Source organism: Engystomops pustulosus, chromosome 7 (assembly GCF_040894005.1).
Source record: "Engystomops pustulosus chromosome 7, aEngPut4.maternal, whole genome shotgun sequence".
In the NCBI taxonomy this organism is placed as follows: domain Eukaryota; kingdom Metazoa; phylum Chordata; class Amphibia; order Anura; family Leptodactylidae; genus Engystomops; species Engystomops pustulosus.
Genome location: NC_092417.1, coordinates 134,473,666 through 134,498,262, shown reverse-complemented (window position 1 = coordinate 134,498,262; position 24,597 = coordinate 134,473,666). Strand labels below are relative to the sequence as shown.

Sequence of the window (24,597 nt, the reverse complement as noted above, 5' to 3'; positions counted from 1 at the left end):
ACTTCTCAGCAGGAACAGCTGAGTTACTAGTTATACCATTGAACTACGTATAGAAAATATGATTGTTGGCTGGTTGCCCCTCTTCTTATGTCATACATACCAAGAATAGTGGACATGGATAGGGTGTGCTGAGACATGTCACACCGGTCACCCGAGCTGAACTATATTTTTTCTAAGATGTGTGTTTAACACCGAGTCCTTTTTTCTTTATATCTTGAAAAGGGAGGAGGGTCGTATTTGTGCTCTGTAATACAGTTGTGTGCATTTTTTCCTTTGAAAAACGCTAATATCAAATTAATGCCCTGCTCCTTATTCCACCCGCACACAGTTGTGTCCCTCAGGTCCCCCCAATTGCTTCTCTTCACATTGTGCCCCCCAGAAGCTCCCCTTGATACCGTGCCACCAACAGCTCCCTTTCATAATGTATGAACCCAGCAGTTCCCCTTCATACTGTGACCCCCCCCCAAACAGCTCCCCTTCATACTGTGACCCCCCCCAGCAACTCTCCTTCATACTGTGCCCCCCCCAGCAGCTCTCCTTCCTACTGTGGCCATCCCCAGCAGCTCTCCTTCATACTGTGGCCATCCCCAGCAGCTCCCCTTCATACTGTGACCCATCCCCCCAGCAGCTCTCCTTCATACTGTGGCCATCCCCAGCAGCTCCCCTTCATACTGTGACCCATCCCCCCCAGCAGCTCTCCTTCATATTGTGGCCACCCCCAGCAGCTCCCCTTCATACTGTGACCCCCCCCCAGCAACTCTCCTTCATACTGTGCCCCCCCCAGCAGCTCCCCTTCATACTGTGCCCCCCCCCAGCAACTCTCCTTCATACTGTTCCCCCCCCCCCCCCAGCAGCTCTCCTTCATACTGTGGCCATCCCCAGCAGCTTCCCTTCATACTGTGACCCCCCCCCCCCCCAGCAGCTCTCCTTCATGCTGTGGCCACCCCCAGCAGCCCCACTTCATACTGTGGCTACCCCTAGCAGCTCCACTTCATACTGTGGCCACCCCTCCTCCTTGTTTCTGCTTAAAGGGGTATTCACAAAAAGACAAGCACAGCAGGAGAGAACCTTTTGGTTGTGACCTCAGCACTCAGGGAATTATATGAATCAGGACAGCATGTTTGTAATTGGACGACCTGCAGCATGTGATGAGTCACATGCTTGTGACATCACTCATGGTCCTTTGCCAGTATCCTTTCACATGAATCAAGCTGCATGTTTGTAATTGGATGACCTGAAGCATGTGATGCTTCTCCTGTCTGCCTGATGCAGTGTGATCTCTGCCCCTCTCCCTCTTATATGTTCCACCATTTATGAAGAATAGTAAATAAATGAATTTATTTACATAAAGAGTGAACCCCAAAAATGGGTCTAGGCAGGCAGTGTGTCCAGTAAAATAAAATATCTTCAAAAATTTAATTCAGATGTTGAGCCACCTAGGAATTAACAATAAATTAACGATTGAACTAGAAATAAGTATAGTAGGATTATTTCTGCATGGTTTGCAGCACTGACATCTGTCAAAAAGCAGTTGTACTTATCTCAAATACAAGTTTCTTCATAACTGGGGTGACCATCTTCCTGTGCATTTTACTTAATATAGCTTGCTGCCATGGACACTTTTTCAGAGTAAAGGTAGAATGAGACCTGACATCTGCCATAGCTCAATATAACAGAATTCTCTACTGCTGTAATTGTTTGCCTTATAAGTACAGCAGACTGGAGACGTAAGCTGCCATCCAGGGATATAAAGAAGCACTACAGCAGTATACATATATTGTACAGCATGGTTATTACTAAACATATTGTCTGTCAGAAGGAAGTTGGGGTTAACTTTTTAACAGGTAGTTCTTAAAATTGTACTGCAAGATATCACCAAGATAATGACAAAGACGTAATTTTGATCAGCATCAGCAGCCATAGATACTGCCTGTCCAGGCAAGGGTCAAGTTATGTAAATTGACAACCAATTGTATTCCTTTATGTACACTGGAGTGTGACTGGAGAGTGAGCCACCACCTCACCAGGGTTTAACAAAACCCCTGGACAGGGAAGGGCTAGTTCTCTTAGGGCCCAGGCCCTTCTACAGAGCAGATAGTCTGTTTTAGCTCTCAGCTCTTTACCACCAGCTCTCCCTAGAGAGCACAGGTCTGTCATCAAAGACAGAGTGACCAGAGAGATGGTGTTTAGCACACCTTCAGTGCTGTACACAGAACTCAGCTACGCCCAGGACACAAGCTGCAGCTTCCACAATTGGACACAGCTACATCCCAGCATCAACTACCAGGCTGGTGAACTACTCCTGAAGATCACTCTCCATGACCACTAAGGGGTTGCCCCAAGGAAATCAAGTACATCAGCCTCTCCCTCCATATTTCTTGCACACACTACCTGCTGGAGACCTGCCAGGCTGTAGGACAGCCCTCTGGTCCCCATACCAAGCACCATGACCACAGCGTGCCTAGGCCGCAACCGCCAGTCACTCCAGTATTCTGGGCCCCGGCTGTCTCTAGGCCCCAAAGAAAGGCTAGGCCCCAGTGGGGGATGTTGCATTTAAATCTTGGGTAAGCTGGGCAACTATGGGAAGGTTATCACAGTGTCATAGTAAAAAATGTAAGAAAAAGACATCAGTCCATCAAGTCCAACCTATACATTTTATTGTGTTGATCCAGAAGAAAGGTAAAACCCTGCTAGGCTGATGCCAATTGGCCCACAGAATGGAAAAATTCCTTCCCAATCCCTAATAAGGTCAGAATAAATACCTGGGTAAACAGAAACTACTAACAAAAAGTTTTATTCCCATATGATGTGATATTTTTGCTCTCCAGAAAGGCATCCAGGCTCCCTTGAATATGTTCAAAAAGTTCCATAGTCTCACTGCTCTTACAGTCAAAAACCTTTGTCTATGGCGATGGTAGAACCGCATCTCCTCTAGGCTAAGAGAAAGCCCCTTGTCCTGCTCACAGGCCTAGGTATAAACACGTCTCATAAATAGGAAATATTAATGAATGCAGAATCTGCAACTCCAAGTCCTAGCTGAGTTTTACCCCTTAAAATGACTGCTTAAGTTTATGGCAAAACTACACTTCACAGCCAGCCTGGTCAAAACTAATATATTTCAATTCCTTGTCAATGAAACTATGTAGATACCTTTGGGGTGTCCAGCACCAAGGATTTTGGGGTTGGGAAGCCAATAAAACATACATTAGGCAATTGGCTAAACACTTCATAGTGGTGTTTGGTATGACTTGATTTGTAAATTCATCCTTGGAAATGTGCTGGGCATATCTTCTTATTAGGAGACCCTGGAAAAAGAAAACATGACATAATTAGAAATATGTCCAGCTTAGTATTGAGGGTTTGTTTTATATTCATACAAAGAATATTTGATTTTGAAGAAATCTGAAGGGCCCCTTTATTGTAATTGCTCAACAACAAGTTATTTAAAGGTAATCTGTCAGGACAAATTGTGACACTAAACCACCTACAGGTTCTTACAGACCTCAAAGGACATCTACTATCAGGATAAAGGATTATAAACCAAGCAAACTCACATACTGGTGTGGCTCCCTCTGGCAGGATCTGTTCTTCTTTAAGCTTCCTATGCCCTTGTTTTTAAGAGAAAAAATGCTTAAAAATATGCAAATGAGCCTCAGGGACTCGGAGCCGGGAGCCCCTCAGGCTCATAGGCATAATTTTAAAAGCCATTTCTTTTGTAAAACAATACGGCATAAGAAGCTTAAAGAAGAGTGGATAATGACAGAGTATGTCACTGTGCTGGGTTTACAATCCTGGTGGTAGATGTCCTTTAAGTACCAAATCACACTTTCGTTTTTCTTGCTAAAAAAACCACAAACTTCAACACTTTCCTCTGTCCTGAATTCTTGACGCCTGTGTAATCACTTAAAGAAGCCGCTGCAGCAGGGTCAGTGATGCCCACAGCAATTACTCTTCTCATGGCCGCTCACCAGGGCTGCATCGGGGACAGGAGCTGACAGGCGGTAGTGCAGCACGCAAAACAACTCATTTACTTACCCGGTCCCTGCCACCATCCCCGAGGTGCAAGGGGATACGAGGATGAAGTCCGGTGTGATTCACTAAGATTGTGCGCCCGATATCCTGCATGTGTCACTTCCCTGCTGAGGTCCGCTGGAGTTCACCTTCTTCTTCCCGGTGTATCTGAGTGCATGTCTTGCCACACATTTTGAATTTTAAATCCTGCGCTTAGTGTGAATCAGTCGGGTTGTCCGACTGCCACGCCCCTGATTTGTGTCACATGAAAGTCGGCGCTTTAACCCCTTTTAAATGCGGCATTCATCGGAAATAGTCGGGAAACCCGATGGAAAGGCGGTGTGCGAACCCTTAGTAAATGTGCCCTATTGACTTTTGCCCTAGGGGGCTGTGCCACAGACACTACAGAAGATCTGGGTCTCTTTATTGCGTTTATAAATGCGATGGGCAACGGTACTCAGTGAAAAGGGGGCCGATGGAGAATACAGCCTACAGGCAAAGAACCATAGTCCCCACTGTGGACGCAGTGCTTGAGCGTTGTAACTGTACAATTGTTACTATTGGAGCCAATAAAAAGTGCCTAAAGATTTTTTCACTATCCCCCGCTGCATTGTTGTATCTTTTTTGGATTTCTCCCTGTTGTACACGCTGGTCACGTGGAGATCCGAGTTGCAGAAGTGGAAGTTGATGCCAGAAGCATCTATCGGGTGAGCGTTTTGGTTTTTTCTACAATGTTTTCTCGTTGCCTAGAAGTACTGTGTGAGCAAGCAAGTAAGCAAGCAAGCAAAAATGAGTCGATAAAGATATGACTTACTTAAAGCTCCCAGAGTGCTCTGTTGCTAGGCCATGCTGGAAATTTGAGCCCAGCAGCAAAAATCCACGAGACTGTCTTCCAGTTGCCTACTGAAACCTGGAGCCTGCCCTACACTGTAGTACACCCTGTATCTATGTTTATGTGCCATAGGTACACAAGTGTACTTACTCTGACTTTACTTACTCTCTGCACAAGCATAGGGCACACCAGAGATGATTCTGATGTGCCTCCAAGATAGGTATAAGGGTTTCTTTTTTTAGTGGCCATGGAGAGAATTCTAACGAAGTGCTTTGGAACACTAAACCACAGGCCCACAAGGACATGTACTTTTTTAATGTCCCAAATCACCTTGACAGGTTCTTTTGAAAGATTAATAATACAGAATTGCAAGTTGGTATCTGAGACCTTTTCTTGTTATTATTTTACTTGTATTTTTGTAGATCATGATAGTTGCACATGACATCAAGAACATGCAAGCAACATTTCTCAGGTTTTTCTTTATGTGATAGTGGAGCGTGTAACCTCAACTTAATAGATGGGATGACATTTGTGTAGCTTCCACTCCTTCCCCATCAATATCACTTGGCACTACATTGCAGTTCAATACCTATGCTGATCTTTAAGTGAATTTCTATTGGCATTGCTTATTGTGCTATATTATTTATTATCTTTTCACAGCAAAAAATCCACTTGAGCCACAAAGTATAAATGATAAAGCATTTATGTGCAGCCTCCACATGTAAATGTTCATTTCTTCGTTTTTCTAAAGCTGATCATTATTTGGCCCATTAACACTCCTTCTATATTTCTCTATTCAATATAACTAGTTTCCACTTAACAATATCTTTCTTCATTAATGACATTAATTGAATAATTTCTGACCCATGTGACACTTTTATGTAAAGTTAGGCTGATACCACACTTTTCATAATGTCCTTTTCTCTGATCCAGCTCAATTTTGCCAAGTATACACTGACCTAAAAAGGCAGACGGCAGTCATGTGTATTTTAGGCTTTCTAATAGTATTCAATGGTTATGTAATTTTGCTGTGTGCTTTCTTGTGTGCATGAATGTGAGTACAAATATGAGAGTGACTGACAAATTGGAGGATTTAATCACATCCATCCTTAGTACATTATTTCCAAAAATACAACTTATTTCTTAAGGGCACTTTCATGTTATACAGTTTGTATGCATTTGTTCATACACACATACATGTATGAGCTAGCTACTGACAGGCCTCTTCGTCTGTTGCACTGGTCATACTGTTTGTGGAAAAGCATGCTTTTGTCTACAGGAAGAGTGTACCATAGAGTTTGTAGAGGCAGGGCCCATGAACATCCACAGGCTGCCATATTTAACATATGTTATAGAGGGTACTAAAACAATGATGGGATATGACAGGGAAAAAGTAATTTCAAGTTAGTAATTCTTGCTCTCTTGTGAAGTATAAACATCTCTCCAAGATCTCATGACTTCCTACCAAACATATTACCTTGCATGATACCCCAGATAGGCTTGGCATTGCAGCCTTCTTATCGATCTTTCACTTTCATGGAACTAAACTGTAGCCAATGGGGCACATTAACTAAGGGTTCGCGGACCACATTTCCATCGGGTTTCCCGAGGATTTGACAGGGGTTTGTGTCGCACACGATCGGATTGTGTCGCAATTGCGCAGACTTTCCTGCGAAAGAAATGGGGGGGGCAGGCCGTCGGACGATCCGACGGATTTGGTCAAACCGCTGGATTAAACTTTAAAATTGTATCACATATAACGCACTTACATGCATGGGGAAGAAGATGGTGAACTCCGGCGGACCTGATTGGGGAAGCGACACATGCAGGATACTGGGCGCACAAACTTAGTGAATCACGGCAGATGTGCATTCTGGTTGGACAATGCACTTTCAGATGGATAAGTAAATGTGCCCCAATGTGCCAAATGTATCTGACTTCATGAATTTAATTGCGCGATTGCAGGGTGTTGGGTTCCCACTGGTCTGAAACTAATCACCTATCAATGTCTGTATATCACTGCAAATAGTCTGATACGTTTTGTCTACAGTTAAGAACATGTTCCTTCTGGAATAGATATATTGGTTTGTTTTTGATCCTGCATCATGTCCTAAGGCATTGGTGGCGAACCTATGGCACAGGTGCCAGAGGTGGCACTCAGAGCCCTCTATATGGGCACCCTTGCCATCACCCCAGGGTAGAGTTTGCCAAACAGGACTCAAGGCCTCTTGCAGTCCCAGGACCCTAGAAGGGAGCTACAATGATAATCCAAACTTCTTTTCCTTCTTTCTACTGTATTGGTGTCCTCAGGTGCTTATAAAATTTAAAACTGTGACAAAGCAGGAAGTAATAAGTTACTGCTTAAATTGTCGCATTGGCACTTTGCGAAAAATATGCGGGTTTTGGTTGTAGTTTGGGCACTCGGTGTCTAAAAGGTTTGCCTTAGGACAGCTAAGGCCTTCTGTAGCTCAAGCTTGATGTCGAGGGAGCTGCCTTACAAGGGAGCTAAAAGAGGCGTGGTTTTCCTTTTACCATCCTGGAAAACTTATTTGCAAATTTTCCAGTATCCCCTAGTGGTGCGTCCATGACTTTAAGTCTCCACACCATACACGGCCGCAGTACATGGCACTCTCTGTAATGAGAACTCTAACTTCTCGAGACAAGGTCCTCCAAACAGATAGATGAATTTTATTCTCAGGAGAGGTGAGCTGATCCAAGAAGCTTTCTTATTTATTGCCATTGGACACATGTCTTTACGGCAAGATGGGGGTACAGAAAGCTTGGAGTCGTTATCCATCTATTCTAAAACATAGCAATTTTCTTGAAAAAATCACAGCACATTTACAGGTTAGTTATTGAATGGCAGCATAGTCCCATTAACTTTACTAGAGCAGAGCTTCAATAATAGACCCCGTCTGCAGGCAGGTATGGTGCTGTTTTTGGAAGAAAGTAGCCAGGTAGCCATATAATACATACAGTGTGCCGCCATATACCATATAATGCATACAGTGTGCCTCCATATACCATATAATACATACGGTGTACCGCCATATAGCATATAATACATACAGTGTGCCGCTATATATATATACACTCACCGGCCACTTTATTAGGTACACCATGCTAGTAACGGGTTGGACCCCCTTTTGCCTTCAGAACTGCCTCAATTCTTCGTGGCATAGATTCAACAAGGTGCTGGAAGATTTTGGTCCATATTGACATGATGGCATCACACAGTTGCCGCAGATTTGTCGGCTGCACATCCATGATGCGAATCTCCCGTTCCACCACATCCCAAAGATGCTCTATTGGATTGAGATCTGGTGACTGTGGAGGCCATTTGAATACAGTGAACTCATTGTCATGTTCAAGAAACCAATCTGAGATGATTCCAGCTTCATGACATGGCGCATTATCCTGCTGAAAGTAGCCATCAGATGTTGGGTACATTGTGGTCATAAAGGGATGGACATGGTCAGCAACAAAACTCAGGTAGGCTGTGGCGTTGCCACAATGCTCAATTGGTACCAAGGGGCCCAAAGAGTGCCCAGAAAATATTCCCCACAACATGACACCACCACCACCAGCCTGAACCGTGGATACAAGGTAGGATGGATCCATGCTTTCATGTTGTTGACGCCAAATTCTGACCCTACCATCCTAATGTCGCAGCAGAAATCGAGACTCATCAGACCAGGCAACGTTTTTCCAATCTTCTACTGTCCAATTTCAATGAGCTTGTGCAAATTGTAGCCTCAGTTTCCTGTTCTTAGCTGAAAGGAGTGGCACCCGGTGTGGTCTTCTGCTGCTGTAGCCCATCTGCCTCAAAGTTCGACATACTGTGCGTTCAGAGATGCTCTTCTGCCTACCTTGGTTGTAACGGGTGGCGATTTGAGTCACTGTTGCCTTTCTATCAGCTCGAACCAGTCTGCCCATTCTCCTCTGACCTCTGGCATCAACAAGGCATTTCCGCCCACAGAACTGCCGCTCACTGGATGTTTTTTCTTTTTCGGACAATTCTCTGTAAACCCTAGAGATGGTTGTGCGTGAAAATCCCAGTAGATCAGCAGTTTCTGAAATACTCAGACCAGCCCTTCTGGCACCAACAACCATGCCACGTTCAAAGGCACTCAAATCACCTTTCTCCCCCATACTGATGCTCGGTTTGAACTGCAGGAGATTGTTTTGACCATGTCTACATGCCTAAATGTAGATTGGCTGATTAGAAATTAAGTGTTAACGAGCAGTTGGACAGGTGTACCTAATAAAGTGGCCGGTGAGTGTATATTTAGATGCATCTTAAGATATAATAGCTACATACTTACCATGACGGCGAGCCGCGGACGGCTGAGGCCAGGTATGATTTCTTTGACTCTTATCTTCATTAATGTTAGCTCATGCCAGGCGATCTGCCCATAATGGGGTGTTGTACACATGAATACTTTCTTGATTATTAGGGGTATTTAGTGCACATTTATTGAATCTGTTTTTGCTGTGTGTGTATTTTTGTATGGACCTTTATGTACAGTTCAGTGATAAAAAAATGTTTACAGTCTAACATGTCTTTTAAATTGGCATTAACCATCTGTAAATGATGTTTTCCTCCTAATGTAATGTATAGATCTTTATCTTGGTTCGGTTTTCACAGTTTGTACATGAAAACACTACAAAGTCCCTGTGACATTTGTGTCTGATGAAAAGGCTGAACTCTGCCCCAAATTGTTCTGTCAGTGATGTCTGAATTTGTTTGAATGTTTGCCACATTTTAACTGTGAAAATATAGTGATGTCTTACCTGTGTGGATATCTTGTTGTTTATTCTGCCAAGTAGAGTAAAGGGCAGACCTGGTCAAAGTCTGTGTCGAGGGAATGCTCCGTTCTGTCTAGCACAGTAACACAGATAGCCCTTACACGATGTGTGCTATATACTGACCCATACAGCACAAACTACAAGTACAGCGGGAAATCTAATACAATTTTCTGGATCTATCCTTTTTGCAAGTTGATGGATAATCCTATTTGGGGAAAACATGTTAGGGACTCCAGACTGACATATGGGAGAAGAATTTGTTGACAGGATGACACACTACATTATACTCTTTGTCTGTAGGCCATTACCCAACAGCATATTGTGTGCACATCTGAAGTGGTGAGACTGCAACTACACTTTACATGGGGATGCCTGATGTGAATGGTGCTTCTTATGAGAAACTTTAGACAGGAATTCAGCAATAATAATAGTAAATCTTTATTTCTACAGTTGCATTATATTCTGTTGCACTTTACAGATCACAGGTTACAAATACAAACAAAATAAGATGTGACTAAGCAATAGCATGTTCAGATGAAACAACGGACTAAAGGCTCTGCTCACAAGATCTTACTATCTATTAATAATCAAATTTCAGGCCTCATGCACAGGACTGTGTTTGGGTGCTGTGAATGGCAGCTAATTGGCCCCCATTGATTTCTATTTTGTGGTGCGGTGTGACATGATGGGGCACATTTACTTACCCAGTGTGAAGGAGTTCCCGAAAGTGCATTGTCCGTGTATAATGCACTGTGCAGCTATTCGCTAAGATTGTGTGCCCGATATCCTGCATGTGTCGCTTCCCTGCTCAGGTCCGATGGAGTTCACCTTCTTCTTCCGGGTGCATGTAAGTGCTTGATCTTGCAACACATTTTTTAAGTTAAATCCCGCGGTTTGTCTGAATCCGTCAGATTGTCCGATGGCCCGCCCCCGATTTGTGCCGCATGAAAGCCAGCGCGATTGTGACACAATCTGATCGTGTGCGACACAATCCCTTTCTAAATACCTGTCCCAGAGGAGCGATACCCAAAAATGTCGGAAAACCCGAGGAAAATGCGGCCGTGGGACCCTTAGTAAATAAGCCCCGATGTCCGTACCGTGTCTCATCATGAATGTACCGATGGGCTGCATCTTAAATTAAAGAGAAGATACTATTCCTCCCTGGATTTGCGGCCCTCAGAAACAACAGCACACGGCCTGCGGAGTGCTCATGGTCATGTGCACAAGGCCTAAGGGTATTTTCATCAGAGAAACTTTTTTCCATAGCTCAGGATGGCTTACAAAATAAATTAAGCAATGGTCACCTAGCTGATGTCCAATATTTATTGAGTCAACATTTTATTTGGGCCCCTCGTGACACAAAGGAAAAAACTAATCAGCAATGACCTTCATTTCCTGTTTCAGGAGGAAGGGAGAGCTGGCCAGATGTAGGAGGCACTAGAACTCGCACCTTCTATAACAGATGAGGCTTCCTCAAATTAGGTGTTGGAATAAATATCAGACATATTCAAAACTTAAAACTGTTTAATGAGAGTAAAATATTTTTTATTTACGCATCTTCAAATAGGAAGTTTGCATTGTTTATTCAGTCATTTACACATGTTGTAAACCTTTGACAGTCACCAAGCAAACAACAACCATTTCATCTCGAAGGTCACAGCGTACCCATTCATCCTTTGAGACTTTCATAGTAGACCCACATTGTTCCCTTTAAAATTCCCTTCAAAGTGCTTTTGTAACATTATAGGTCTCTAAATGGTTATCGATCACATTAAGCTGGGCTATGAATATAGCAGGATATATATTTTTATGGTAAAAGTGTATTATTTTTCATGTTTAGCCTCTTTTACTACTAATCAATACTCCATTCTGACCGAACATGATGTGTGAGCTCAAGACTGTGTGGTTGGGTCTATTCTTCTTATTAATCAAATGACTGGCATCTGCATCAAATTCAGTATACTAGACCTGTTTTTTGCACTGTAGTTCAGGATACAAGCATTTCATCCAATAGGAGTGCTACACTGACTGTGGTAATCTTCTTATCCATAACCTCCTACATTCTAAAATCTACTTTTAAAATTATGCATATGAGCCAGCAGGGATCCATGCTGCAGCTTCACGGGCTGTTACAGTGTACAAGGAGCACTTCCCCCTTCTGAAACTTCCTCTGCTGTAATGAGATCAATGAATGCAGGTCTTCTGGGGAAGAAAACATTTTGGCAGGCTGATGTTTATGGTGGATGGATGCTTTAATTCCTTATTTTATGAAGGTTTGCAGTTTACAACATAAAAAGAGCTATCTGCAGACACATACTTGTTTTAATGAAACTGAATCACATAAGCTATTTTATTTCCCAACGTCTCTACTACAGCCGTGTTTGCCTAAAAATAAGACTAAGGCTACATTCACACAAACGTTCACACACTGATATGATTTTAAAGGGTTGATTCTCATCTTCAAAACTATACCACTGTGTAAGTTCCATGGTACAGGAATTTATAGTCATTTAAAATGTGCCCACTAAGGCTGCCCTATCAATGCAGCATGGAGAAGGAGGAGGAGGGAGCTGACAGATGCAATGTGCTGCCAGCAGCTGCATGGACACAAGGGGCTCCTATAAGTCATTGCTAGAATCATTGGAGTCACAACAAATTCATGGTTATAATGACATTCCAGAGATGATGACATGATTATATTTCCATGTAGGTTACTTTTTTTTGTTCAAGAATAACATTTAATTTTTGTTCATGGGAAAAAAAATAAGATATCTCCTGAAAATAAGCCCATACCCATTTTTGAGCAAAATGTTTTATAGATCGTGATCCTGTGCTTCTGGGCTCCTCCGATCAGTCCCTATTGGCTATGGATGGAGTTGGGCTTGTGAAGTGCTCTCTTCATATAACTGATTCCTAGAAGCTGCATCTAGCAGAATATATTTTTGGAGCAGATGCCTCAGTGTAGAATTGCACCGTCCGCTCCACTATTCCATGCAGATAACATACTGGATGTATGACCCCTGGCAGGTGGAACCTCTTCACCAGCATTAATATATTGGGTTCCATAGGTGCCAGTAATACGAGCTCTGGCTACTTCCTTGGCATATACAGCGATAACATACACACTGTATACTGCTATATTATATGATCGGAGCAAGTGACCCTCTCCCCGCATGATTTCTATTATCTTCAATACTGCATTAACTCTTTCCTCCCCCCTCCTATAGATCACGCCATAAACAGTCCTCAATATCACCAGCTATTTCTCGCCCTAGAGCCATCTGCGCTCGTTTCCAAGCTATAGCCGCCCGATAAATAGTCTACGGGTGAGCGCCGCCTTAAGATCGCGGACATGCCCCCTGGCTGTAATGCTGTAGACCAATCAGAAGCCGGTCTTCTCGAAAATGGCCGCCTCCGGCCCCTATACGCAGACTTACCATGTCGATAATGAAGTTATATAGCCTTCCCCTGTCAGTAGTGTCATCCATGTGAGGATCAAGTGAAATAGGGAGCCGGCACTATCGCAGCTGACGCCAGCTTCGTCACTCCCATCATAGCGTTCTCTTGTGGCCGACTACGATCTGATCGTTTGCCGAGCTGATCTGTGATTGTGTGTGTAGTGATCAGTTGTGTGACCCGTGTCTTGTCTCCTCTCCAGATGCTGCAGCTGCGGTGTGTGAAGGGAGGCTTACGCTTCCTCGCTGTTAAACGTGTCTCTGTGCTGAACGCAGCCTTCCAGAGCAGCCAGCATGTGGAGTACAAGCCCATCAAGAAAGTTCTGGTGGCCAACCGAGGTAACGAGTCGCCTTCCTCTAAATCCTCATTACTTTATGACTGCAAGGTGCACAGCTTGTGGGAAGTTTCCCTCCCTGGTGGCTATTATAGTCACCAAGATGATGAATAAGGGGGTGCAGTAACCTGTCAGTGACATGAACTTCCCCACTAACAACATTATTCTCCAAAATGTTATTGCACACGTTAATATACCCACATGCACTTCTCATTGTGTAGTATGTGAAGGGTTAAGCGTTTCTGGGTTACTTACAAGGGGTTATCCCACAAGGAATGTTAATAAGTTGTCCATGGTACAACACTGAACTGTTACTGTCACATAGTCAATGAATGGAGCAGAACGGCCCATGAATAACAAGCCCTTCTCTCAAAAGCCTGGTATACAATCCTCTAGCGATCACTGGGGGTCCCAGTGTGGCCAGATAATACTTGCTATTAAAGGAAATCTACCACCAGGATAAAGAATTGTAAACCAAGCACACTGACATACGGGTTAGTGCCCCCTCTGGCAGGTTCTGCTTTTCTTTTAGCTTCTCAGGACCTTGTATTTAAAATAAAAAGGTTTCACTAATTATGCAAACAAGCCTCAGGGGCTCCAGACTCCATAGATGTCAATGCAGCCCTGAAGGCTCATCTGCATAATTTTTATGAAAAAAGCAAAGGCATATGAAGCTACAAGAAGGGCAGTTCCTGCCAGAGGAGGCACACACCAGTATGTCGCTGTATAAGTATTCGAAAAAAAATCGCTGAAAATTCTTGAAAAGTTCATGATTTGCAGTGCTATGATTTGTACATAAATTCTAAAACCTAAAGACTCCTCATATCTGCTATCATTGTAAATATAGGGACAAAAAAAATGTGGAATGGAAAGTGACACAAAACGTAAACAAAAATTGTAATATATATGTAAAGAAAGAGTTCATGTTAAAAAGTAATTATGTAAAGTGAATCCCTGTTATGGTGCTATTCAAAAATTAAAACTTTTCCTGAAAAAAAAACCTCTCATGATAAATATTCCAATAGAAACAATGCCAAAAGTTATAGGTTTCTGCTGCAAAGTGGGGGGCAGTGGGCCTCTAGTGCTGCACCTAGGATGGACTGTCAGACCTCTGTCTTTGGGATTTCAGTAGTCTGCACAAAGGGTCTTGCAGTAAGTCTGGTGCGGAGTGTTTTCTTGCATTGACTTGTGTTTCCTTCCCTGTACAGGTGAGATTGCCACCAGAGTTTTCCGGGCATGCACAGAATTGGGCATAAGGACCGTGGCAGTGTATTCTGAGCAAGACACTGGGCAGATGCACAGGCAGAAGGCTGATGAGGCTTACATTATAGGAAAGGGGCTGCCCCCAGTCCAGGCTTACCTAAATATTCCTGACATAATAAAGGTGGCAAAGGTAAGTGACATGTTCCATGAAGAAGGAATCTATTCAGATAACAAGCAAAGTTCAATAATTCAACAATAACCTATTGTGTCCAGCTCTGTTCTCTGTGTAGTGACTGACAGGATTGCAGCTAAACTCCTATACCCTAAAATTCTCACTGATGTGATATTGATGAGATATCATGGATAGATCATCAATATCCGTATCCAGGAAGTCACTTTAATGGAAATCTATCATTTGAAATTTCCAATTTAAAGCAGTATCTTCTACTGCTTGTTCAGGGCATTGTGTTTTTGGTAGTGTATTTATAATCAATCTCTCTGGGCCTCTTTGCTTCAAAAAACACTTTTAAAATGATGAAAATGATCTACTGCTTTGGAGTGGGCGTTGCCAGAGCCCCACCAGACTCCGGCTTCAATGGCTATAACCAAGCCCCCAGAGCACTTTTTACATGGCCAATGTCACTCCTCCCAGGTAGACACCCTGTTGACTCCCCCCGTAGCCACAGTCCTCCCTACTACGTAGCCACACTGCCCACCCATAAGGCACAGTGTTCCCCACCCATAGGACACATTGCTCCCTTCCCCCTGTAAACACACTGTTCCCCCAAACCCTGGGAAAGCAAAAAACCTCACCTCTCTTCGTTCACCCGAGCAGAGGCAGCAGCCACCTTCTTTCTTCGGCATGTTCCTGCTGGACTCGCCGCCGCTGAAGACTGCACACGTGATGGGATGACATCATCACGTGCGCCGGCTTCGGAGCCATCATGTACAGTGCAGAGCACCGCTCCAGGGGTACGACGAAAGGTGACATTACATGACCATGGACGGGTGTTTATCTACAGTAAAGAATAAAGAAAGTTTTCTGTTGCATGACAGCAAGTAGCGATCCAGAAAACCATAAAGAATTCATATAGAAGGTATATTGTAAATTTGCCTAATTTTCCTTTTCACAAACAATATCAATTATTTCCTGAAATGTGCTCGAAGAGTAAGGGTGATGGCACACGTTCAGTTTTTCAGATGCAGTTTTTGAAGCCAAAAGCAGGTATGGATCATCATGGGTGAGACAAATAATTGAAAGGTGCTGCTCCTCCTCCTACTTTTACTCCATTCCTGGTTTGGGCATCAAAAACTGCATCTGAAAAACTGAACGTGTGACATCACCCTAACCGTCATTTCAGAGGAATATTGATATTATGTGGAGGGGGCAGTTGTGAACATTTTTCTATTATACTTCATTAACAAATTTTCCTTAGTTTGTAAAGCAACAGGCTGTAAGGTGCCCCCTAGTTACAATGTTACTTCTATGTTGCTAGGGAAAAATCTGTCCACGAATCCCCACATCTGTGTCTTAGTTAAATACATACAAACGGTTTGGTTTCCTCACCCTCTGGTTGCACTGGTTACACTGTGTAATGGCCAAGATGAGTGACTAAAGGTGCAGTCACACATACTGCTTTGCTTCTCTTTATAACGGCCTGATGGCATACAGTATGTGTTTCTATGGAACGCATGGGATTGGTAACCAGCACCTGGTTTCTTGATTTTAACCCCTTAATGACCGCTGTATCGTCTTTTTACGGCGGTCATTAAGGGTACTTCTTCTGACACGTACGCCTTTCGACGGCGGCCCGTCAGAAGATGATTTCGGGACACCGGGTCTCGCTGGTGCCGGTGTCGGGCTGTGATCTTACAGCCCAGACCCGGCACTAATACCCGGGATCGGAAAAACTCAGATCCCGGGTGTTTAACCCCTTACACGCCGCGGTCATGCTTGAGTGTCCCCCGTGGATTGGACCCCACCGGTGTGCTTACCGGGGGATCCGATCCCTCCTGCCGCAGCCCCGGGTTCCGACGAGTGACCCGGGGCTTCCTGCTCCTCTTCTCGCTGGGTTCTGCCTTCCTGGCAGGACCCGGCTGTGTGTAACTGAGCATGCGCAGCATGCTCAGTTACTTTCACTATACACTGCAATACAAGTGTATTGCATTGTAAAGGCTTGAGCAAGCGATCGGACGATCACTTGTGCAAGCCAAGAAGTAGAAAATGTAAAAAAAAAAAAAAAAGATGAAATCATTTTATTATATAATTAAATAAAATGTCCCATAATCTCCTCAGTTACACAAGAAATGCAAATAAAGTATATAAAACACAAAAACACGTACATATTTGGTATCACCGCGTCCGTATCAATCTGTACAATAAATCTAAATCAATATTGAACCTGCTCGTTGAAAGACGGAAAAAAAACACGAAAAACTTCCCGTAATATACAATTTTTCATCAAACACCATCTCAAAAAGTGATAAAAAAAAGTTATGTTCCCTAATATGATACGACTGAAAAGAACAACTCTCAACCAGGTCTGACAACAGAAAAATACAGAAGTTATGGCCCTAAAAATTTGTCAATAGTAAAAACAATATGATTTTCTCCAATAATGGTTTTGCTCAGGAAAATTGAGCAAAGATGAGAAAAACTATATAAATGAGGTAACACCACAATCGTAGTGAACCAGAGAATAAAGATAAAATATTATTTTTATGTTACGGTGAGCGGGGGGGGGGAAATGCTAACAATCCAAAATAAAAATTGATGATTTTGTTTGTGTCCCCCTTGAAATAGTTAATAAAATCTCATGAATAAGCTATAGACCCCCAAAATGAATTATCTATACATTGTATCTCATCCCGTAAAAAAAATAAGCCTCATATGTTTTCATTACCAAAAAAAATAAAAATGTATAAGTTGTACAATGTGACAATACAAATCTGCTGTGAATGGCGCTGCGTCCGTCCTATACCTGGCCGTGTGCCCATAAAGTAGTTTACTACCACATAGGGGGTATCAGTACACTTGGGAGGAATTGGGCATCAAACATTGCAGAGCGTTTCATCATTTTAATTTATTCTGAAACTGTCAGTTTGGCCTAAATTTAATGTATTTTCCAAATAATGGACTTAATAGAAGTTGTTTTACATACGTTGAGGGGTGAAGTTTCTATAGTGGGGTAATTTATGGGGTTTTACTATTACTTAGGCCTTACAAAGTCACTTGGAAGCTGAGTTGTCCCTCAAAATGTGAGTTTTGGCAATTTTCATGAAAATGAGAAAAATCGCACCTAAAGTTCTGGACCTCATAACATACTAGAAAAGTGAGAGAATGCATAAAATATCATCTTAACATAAAGCAGACATTCCGTAAATGTTAATTATCAAGCTTTTTGGGTAGTTTTACTTCCTGTCTCAAAAGCAGAACATTTCAAACTTGAAAAATGAACCATTTTTTACAAACTTTAGCCAAATTTTCACTTTTTCAGAATGAATCGCAAAACTTATCAGTTACATTGTATTTCATGTTAGTTATAAAATTTATCACGAGAAAACATTCTCAAAATCACCAGAATATGTTAAAGCGTTCCGAAGTTATAACCAATTATCGTGAGACATGTCAGATTTGAAAAATCGAGTCTGGTCATTGAGCTGAAAACTAGTGTTGGGGATAAGGGGTTAAACAATACAGGACACCAAGTGGTGGTTACCGATCACATGTCTTTCAATAGAAACGCTTATGTGATCAGGCCGTGGTATTCTCCTGTGTGCTTTCTAAACAGTCAAAGCGGTATGTGTGAACGCAGCCTAAGGCTTGTGCGACACGCACCGCTTTGTCTGCGTTTGCAAACGCAGACAAAGCCGCTCCCATCGGGCGGGCCTCGGCCCGATTGCATCTGCATTTCTATGGAAATGCCTGCTATCGGGAACGAGCAGCCGGTGTTTTGCATTAAATTAACGCAAAACACCGGCAGCTCATTCCCGATGTAATATATTTAACTAGTGGAATTTATAAGCTTTTGCAATAAATCTAGCATGAAAAGTATTGAAAGGCCAATGCTAAGGTAAAAGCTGTGCTATGGAGGAAGTGTCTAAGTTAAAACTGTCCTAGTTGCCCATGGAAACCTTTAATTTTATAAACCATTGGAAAATGAAATTTGAGCTCTGATTGGTTGCCATGGGCAACTCGGACACTTATGCTCTGACACTTATAATGAATCTCCCTAAACGTCTTTATCTAAATCTTTCCCTGTACTACCATTTCCATTTTTACAGACTGTTAGCTTTCATAGCTGACATCCGACTCCTCTTACAATCTGCCACTGAGAGAACGTAAGTCATCACTGGTTATGGAAAATCTTCAGCACACTCAGCTTTCTATATGGATTTTTCTGCTTTGTGTGGAAATGTGGTTATAACACTTCATCTAGATGTGTTGTACTGTATGTTCCTCAACATCTGCATCTATGTTTATAGATACTTATGGAAGACTTTTTTCAGACTTCGGTGTAAAAGTTTTTTTGTTTTTTTTTTTCATCAAAAACTAATAGTTGAAAAAAGGCAATCAGATTGAAGACCAGATAAAAACAAAGAAACTTTTAGCTGAACAGACCAAAAAAAAAAAAAAACTGTTTCAAAAGGAACTTGTCCTAAGAATTTAGGCCCACAAACCCCCAACTAATTATACAGGACCTGATATGTTAACATTGATGCCCTTCACTATTTTTGGAGATTCATCATTACATACTATCCAGCATTTAACCTGTGATGTGGTACCTTGTCGGAGACATCAATCCGACCAGGAGTGAACATCCCACAAAACTCTTCATGGGTTTTTGGAATACAGATTATTGTAATGCAGAGTCTTCTAGATTGTATAAACCTGTCCTAAGTTGCAGGTTGGTGGATGTTTCTTGTTGCCTAAATCATTCTTGAAGATTTTCTCTTCACGAAATTTTACAATAGGCAAAATCGGTTCCCTCTAACTACAATTTACTGGAATCCCACTAATCATGGGGAAGGGGGGACCCTCTGCTCTGTTCCGGAGACAGTAATCATGCCCACCTCTATTCAGCAGTTTAGTGTTATTTAAACAGATTCATAAGGTATCTAAAACCCAAGTATATCCAAGTCAGAGCAGATCACAATGTAAAATGTAATGTTCTTACCAGGATCCTGCAGTAGATCTTATTTTGCTTGTGATAGAGGAAGAAGGTGCTTTCTGCCACGTTGTGAGACACTAGATGTGGGAACTTTGAACTGTAGGAGGAGATAAACTTACAGTCTTCTCCTAGGGCATCTTCTAGTCACTACAGCACTCGTTGATGGATAACTTGAATATGTAGACTAGCCCGGTTTGAGTTTAGGCAGAGCAGCCCTCTGAAGATTACTGGTGAATGAAATTGTGGTGTTTAATAATCACGGTGCTCATAGAGGTCTATTCCACTTTGACACATGGCCGTGACCACAGTGTCAGGTGCTAATCATGTTTAGATTTGCGCCAGTCACTCCTCCCCCCCCTTCTACACTTGTCTGTGTGCCTTGGGTTCTGGCCTGAGTGGGCACACCGTCGCCTAAAATTGCTGTCAGTGTTGATACGGATATCTGGTATCCCCTTGTAGCATGCTAATTAAAGGTTGCTGAGTCTTTTTTGCTAAATGTACTTTGTATTAAAAAAAACACATCCTGTAAATATCCATCTTAATCAGAATGGATGTAGACCCTTTCCCGTACCATGCTTAATCTAATGCAACTTGCCGTACTTGGACAGTGTGCGGGCATTAGGAGCAAGATCCGCACCATTAGCAGTGAGATACCACTGTAGCGTACAGCCTGTACTCTTTACTTTGGCTAAGATTAGAGAAAACTCTTTGTTGTAGAGCATTTAACCCTTAAAGGGAAACTGTCACCAGAAGTCTGAATTTCACTGGTGACAGGTCCCAATAGGCACTGCATAGTACATTCTATAACACTTACTTTCACAACTGAGTTCCCCTCCATTCGTATAATATCCACGGCTAAAGCTGACCTGGCTCCCTGCCAAGAAGTCCTGCTCAAGTCCTCAAGCGATGCCGCTATTCAAATCACAACGTTCGCTGGGTAATTAGCATAACACTCAGTCCGCCCCTGCTCGTTGATATTCAGTTTCTTCCCCTCCCACATCCCCCCCTGTGACTACCCCTACCTTTCTGACATCGGCTCATCGCACAGGCAACCTGGCGCCTGCGTGGTGAGGCATACACCCTTGAAGGAGCCTTGTTAGCGCAAAAATGGTGCACAAACGCAATTCACTGCAAGAGCTTGATGTTGCCTGTGTAGTGAGCCAACGTCAGAAAGGGAGGGTTAGTTACATGGAGGATGTGGGAGGGGAAGAAAGTGAATATCAACGAGTGGGGCCGGACTCAGTGTTATGCTAATTACCCATCGAAAATTGTGATTTAAATGGCAGCATCACTCTTGGACTTGAGCAGGACTTCTTGGCAGGGAGCCAATTCAGCCTCCTGTTGACGGGTTCCCTTTAAGCTTAGTAGTTGACGACTCCCTGGACATTCCTACATAGGAATGTTTTTATTGCAGAAGGGGACTTGTTTGAGGACCCCAGGACTGGCATTTGTCCTATTAATAGGCTGACTGACTGTGTTATACGTAACAATATATGAGCAATTCTAAGATTTCATGATCTTGCTGAGTTGGCTCCCTGAAATTTAATGATCGGTTTGGTCTTTGCATAGTGAAACTGACGGAAGAAGCCCAAGGGTAGTAAAGCCTAAACAATCAAAGGCCAGAAATTGGCAATCCTAGAAGGATTTTTTTTTTTGTATATTTTTTATCTCCTAGATGTTGGACTATAAAGATTAAAACAAAACGTTGTATTTTTGTGAATCGGGCTCTTCACTGAACTGGTTTCCTACTTTAGGAATTTCCACACGTAGATGGTTTCCAGATCTTTTAGACATTTGGACATTGAGTTCTAATTACATATCTCCTTTAAATTGATGGTTGGTTGGTGTCCCCTTCAGGGCTTCAGCAGCTCATGTTTTATGTACGGGTGCTTGTGCTTTTACTGGGCGCCATTATTTCCCTCCTTATTATGAACCACTTCATGTCTTCACCTGGCAGGTGATTAATGGAGAAGTAACCATGCTCCCAATTACCATTCCTCACTATGATCCACTTCCTAGATGGATCCATCCCAGCCGTGTATAGTAGAGACTGAGAAAGGTTTAATGACCTGTCAGCCATATCTTATTTGTTACTTTCCTCATGGCCATACATTTCTGTGCCTCTTCTCCAGTGCAAGGTGTAGTTACAATACAAACATAAATCTAGCAGGTGACGGGAACGTCATAAGATGCTTAAATAACTGTGTAAACAATTGTCTGGATCACAGGATGGCTCACACGGATTGAGTAGCCTAAAAACATTAGGTACCAACGGCGCTGTTTTACTATGTTTGGAGCCATTAAAAAATAAACAACAAAAAAGTGAGAACACCTTTTAAACCCCCACTTGGCCAATTGCTTACCAGAAGCCCATTTGTGATTTAATTTTGAGAACCTTTTTAACCACCATGGTTGCCTGCATATCATTTCAAGAGTGCTTTCCTAATCTACATATAGGGGCAGATTTATCAAGAGTCTGAAAGTCAGAATATTTCCAGTTGCCCATGGCAACCAATCACAGTTCAGCTTTCACTTTACCAGTGCTCATGAATATTTTAAAGGGGAGCTGTGATTGGTTGCCATGGGCAACTGGAAATATTCTGACTTTCAGACACTTGATAAATCTGCCCCATAGAATTGATTCATTAGCTATAGGTCCAGGAACTTCACTTAAAGAGTATCTGTCAGGCAAATTAACCTCCAAAATTAAATGTATTTTAATAACCTGCCAGTAGAAAGCATTGCCCCTATTCCTTCGTGTGTGTGTGTGTGATACTCCTATACACGACTGACGGCCTGCATATTGATGTGACACCCCTGGTTCTGGTGCCCCCTGCAGCCTGTGTGTGTATGAGATAATACTGACAGTCTGTATAATGATGTGACACTCCCAGTGCTGGGGCAGCTGCAGCCTGTGTGTGTATTAGGTACTCCAATACACTCCTGGTGCTGGCTCCTCTATGTGCTTCCTGGTTCTGGCGGCCATGGCCTGTTTGTGTTGCAACTGCTCCAGGATGCAGCCATGTGTATGGGAGAGGATGTTAGATTCCTGTGTAGCTGATGTCTGTGTCTCACACATGTGTATGGGAGAACAGAGCATGTCAGCAGATAAAGCACAAGCACTAGCATTGCTTTATTATACATTACACACAGACATAAGCAGGGGCGGGAGGCATAACGGCGGTGACATTGCTTTCTCTCTCCATGTGCCAAGGTTCATGTACATAAAAAAAATTATTTTAGAATTAGTAATTCATACATAATAAATAAGATAAAAACTGAGATTCCTTATAAGCTGCTCCAACAGGTAGTGGTGGCAGAATTAGTTAGAGAGACCTGATGACAGGTGTCCTTTAAAGCATAAGCGTGAATGTATACATTGAGACAATCTGGTAGTTGCCTATGGAGGGCCTTTACTGTCCCAAATGGATGGAATGAGGAAGAGATGGGTCATGCTGGATTTCAGTAATGGCCATTATTAGATGTCAGGGGTATTTGCATTCAGAGTACTACCCCCCCCCCCTTTTGAAGTGTAGAAAAACTCCTCTTTAACATTTTTGAGGGGTATTTTTAGTCAAGGAGAAATATGAAATTTTCGGAATACCAATTAGGACAGGCAGTCCCGGGTTACATACAAGATGGGGTCTGTAGGTTTGTTCTTAAGTTGAATTTGTATGTAAGTTGAAACTCTATATTTTATCGTTGTAATCCCAGCCAGAACTTTTTTGGTCTCTGTAACAATTGGATTTTAAAAATGTTGGGTTGTCATAAGAATCAGGGTTAACAAAGCTTAATTACAAACACCTTTTGATAACTGTTACAGCTGTTAATTGTAGCCTAGGACTAAAGTACAATAAATTACCAATATCCAGTGGTCCGTTTGTAACTAGGGGTCGTATGTAAGTGGAGTGTTCTTAAAGGGCACCTACCACCACAAATCTACCTATAAAGGTAGATTGGGTGGTAGGTGGATCAAAGGGACGTGAAGATAGCCCTTTTAAGGGCTAATCCTCACGTCCCTGCACTTTTTTGTTAACTTTAATTTGATATTTATTCAAATTTACTTATGCGGCTACTGGGGCGTGGAGTAGCCGCATAAGAGATTACACGAGGCGGCTACTCCACGCCCCGGTAGCCACTTTACCCCTCCTACTCACCCATCTTCGGCGCGCAGCTCTGCGTAGCTGCGCGCCCTCGTCCGGCGATCCTGCCGTCTGCGCATGCGCAGAAGAGCAGGCCCGCGCCTGCGCGGTCACAACTCCGAAACAGGCGCGGGCCTGCTCTTCTGCGCATGCGCAGACGACAGGATCGCCGGACAAGGGTGCGCAGCTACGCGGAGCTGCGCGCCGAAGATGGGTGAGTAGGAGGGGTAAAGTGGCTATCGGGGCGTGGAGTAGCCGCCTCGTGTAATCTCATATGAGGCTACTCCACGCCCCGGTAGCCGCATAAGTAAATTTGAATAAATATCAAATTAAAGTTATCAAAAAAGTGCAGGGAAGGAAGTGAGGATTAGCCCTTAAAAGGGCTATCCTCACGTCCCATTGATCCACCTACCACCCAATCTACCTTTATAGGTAGATTTGTGGTGGTAGGTTCCCTTTAAGTAGGGGGCCGCCTTTAATGGGCAAAATAAACATTAATAGATCATTTACTACAACTGGCATTGATGCATAATCTAAAATCCGGAATTAAATACAGAGTTCACAACCTTTCCGAGGTTTGCAGTGTCTTACTTTAACCCCTTAGTGACCACCCATACAGACTTCTCCATCGGTCTGGTT

General features: G+C 42.9%; 1 protein-coding gene across 4 annotated transcripts in view; it reads left to right on the top strand.

Moving 5' to 3' along the window:
* Positions 1 to 24,597, top strand: part of PC (pyruvate carboxylase) — a 325,659-nt gene that overhangs the window by 59,573 nt on the left and 241,489 nt on the right. For all 4 annotated transcript variants that reach the window (XM_072117868.1, XM_072117869.1, XM_072117871.1 and 1 more), the window contains 2 exons: positions 13,311 to 13,446; positions 14,651 to 14,835. In XM_072117868.1, the coding sequence (XP_071973969.1) occupies positions 13,311 to 13,446; positions 14,651 to 14,835 (321 nt within the window). The remainder of the gene's footprint in view (positions 1 to 13,310; positions 13,447 to 14,650; positions 14,836 to 24,597) is intronic.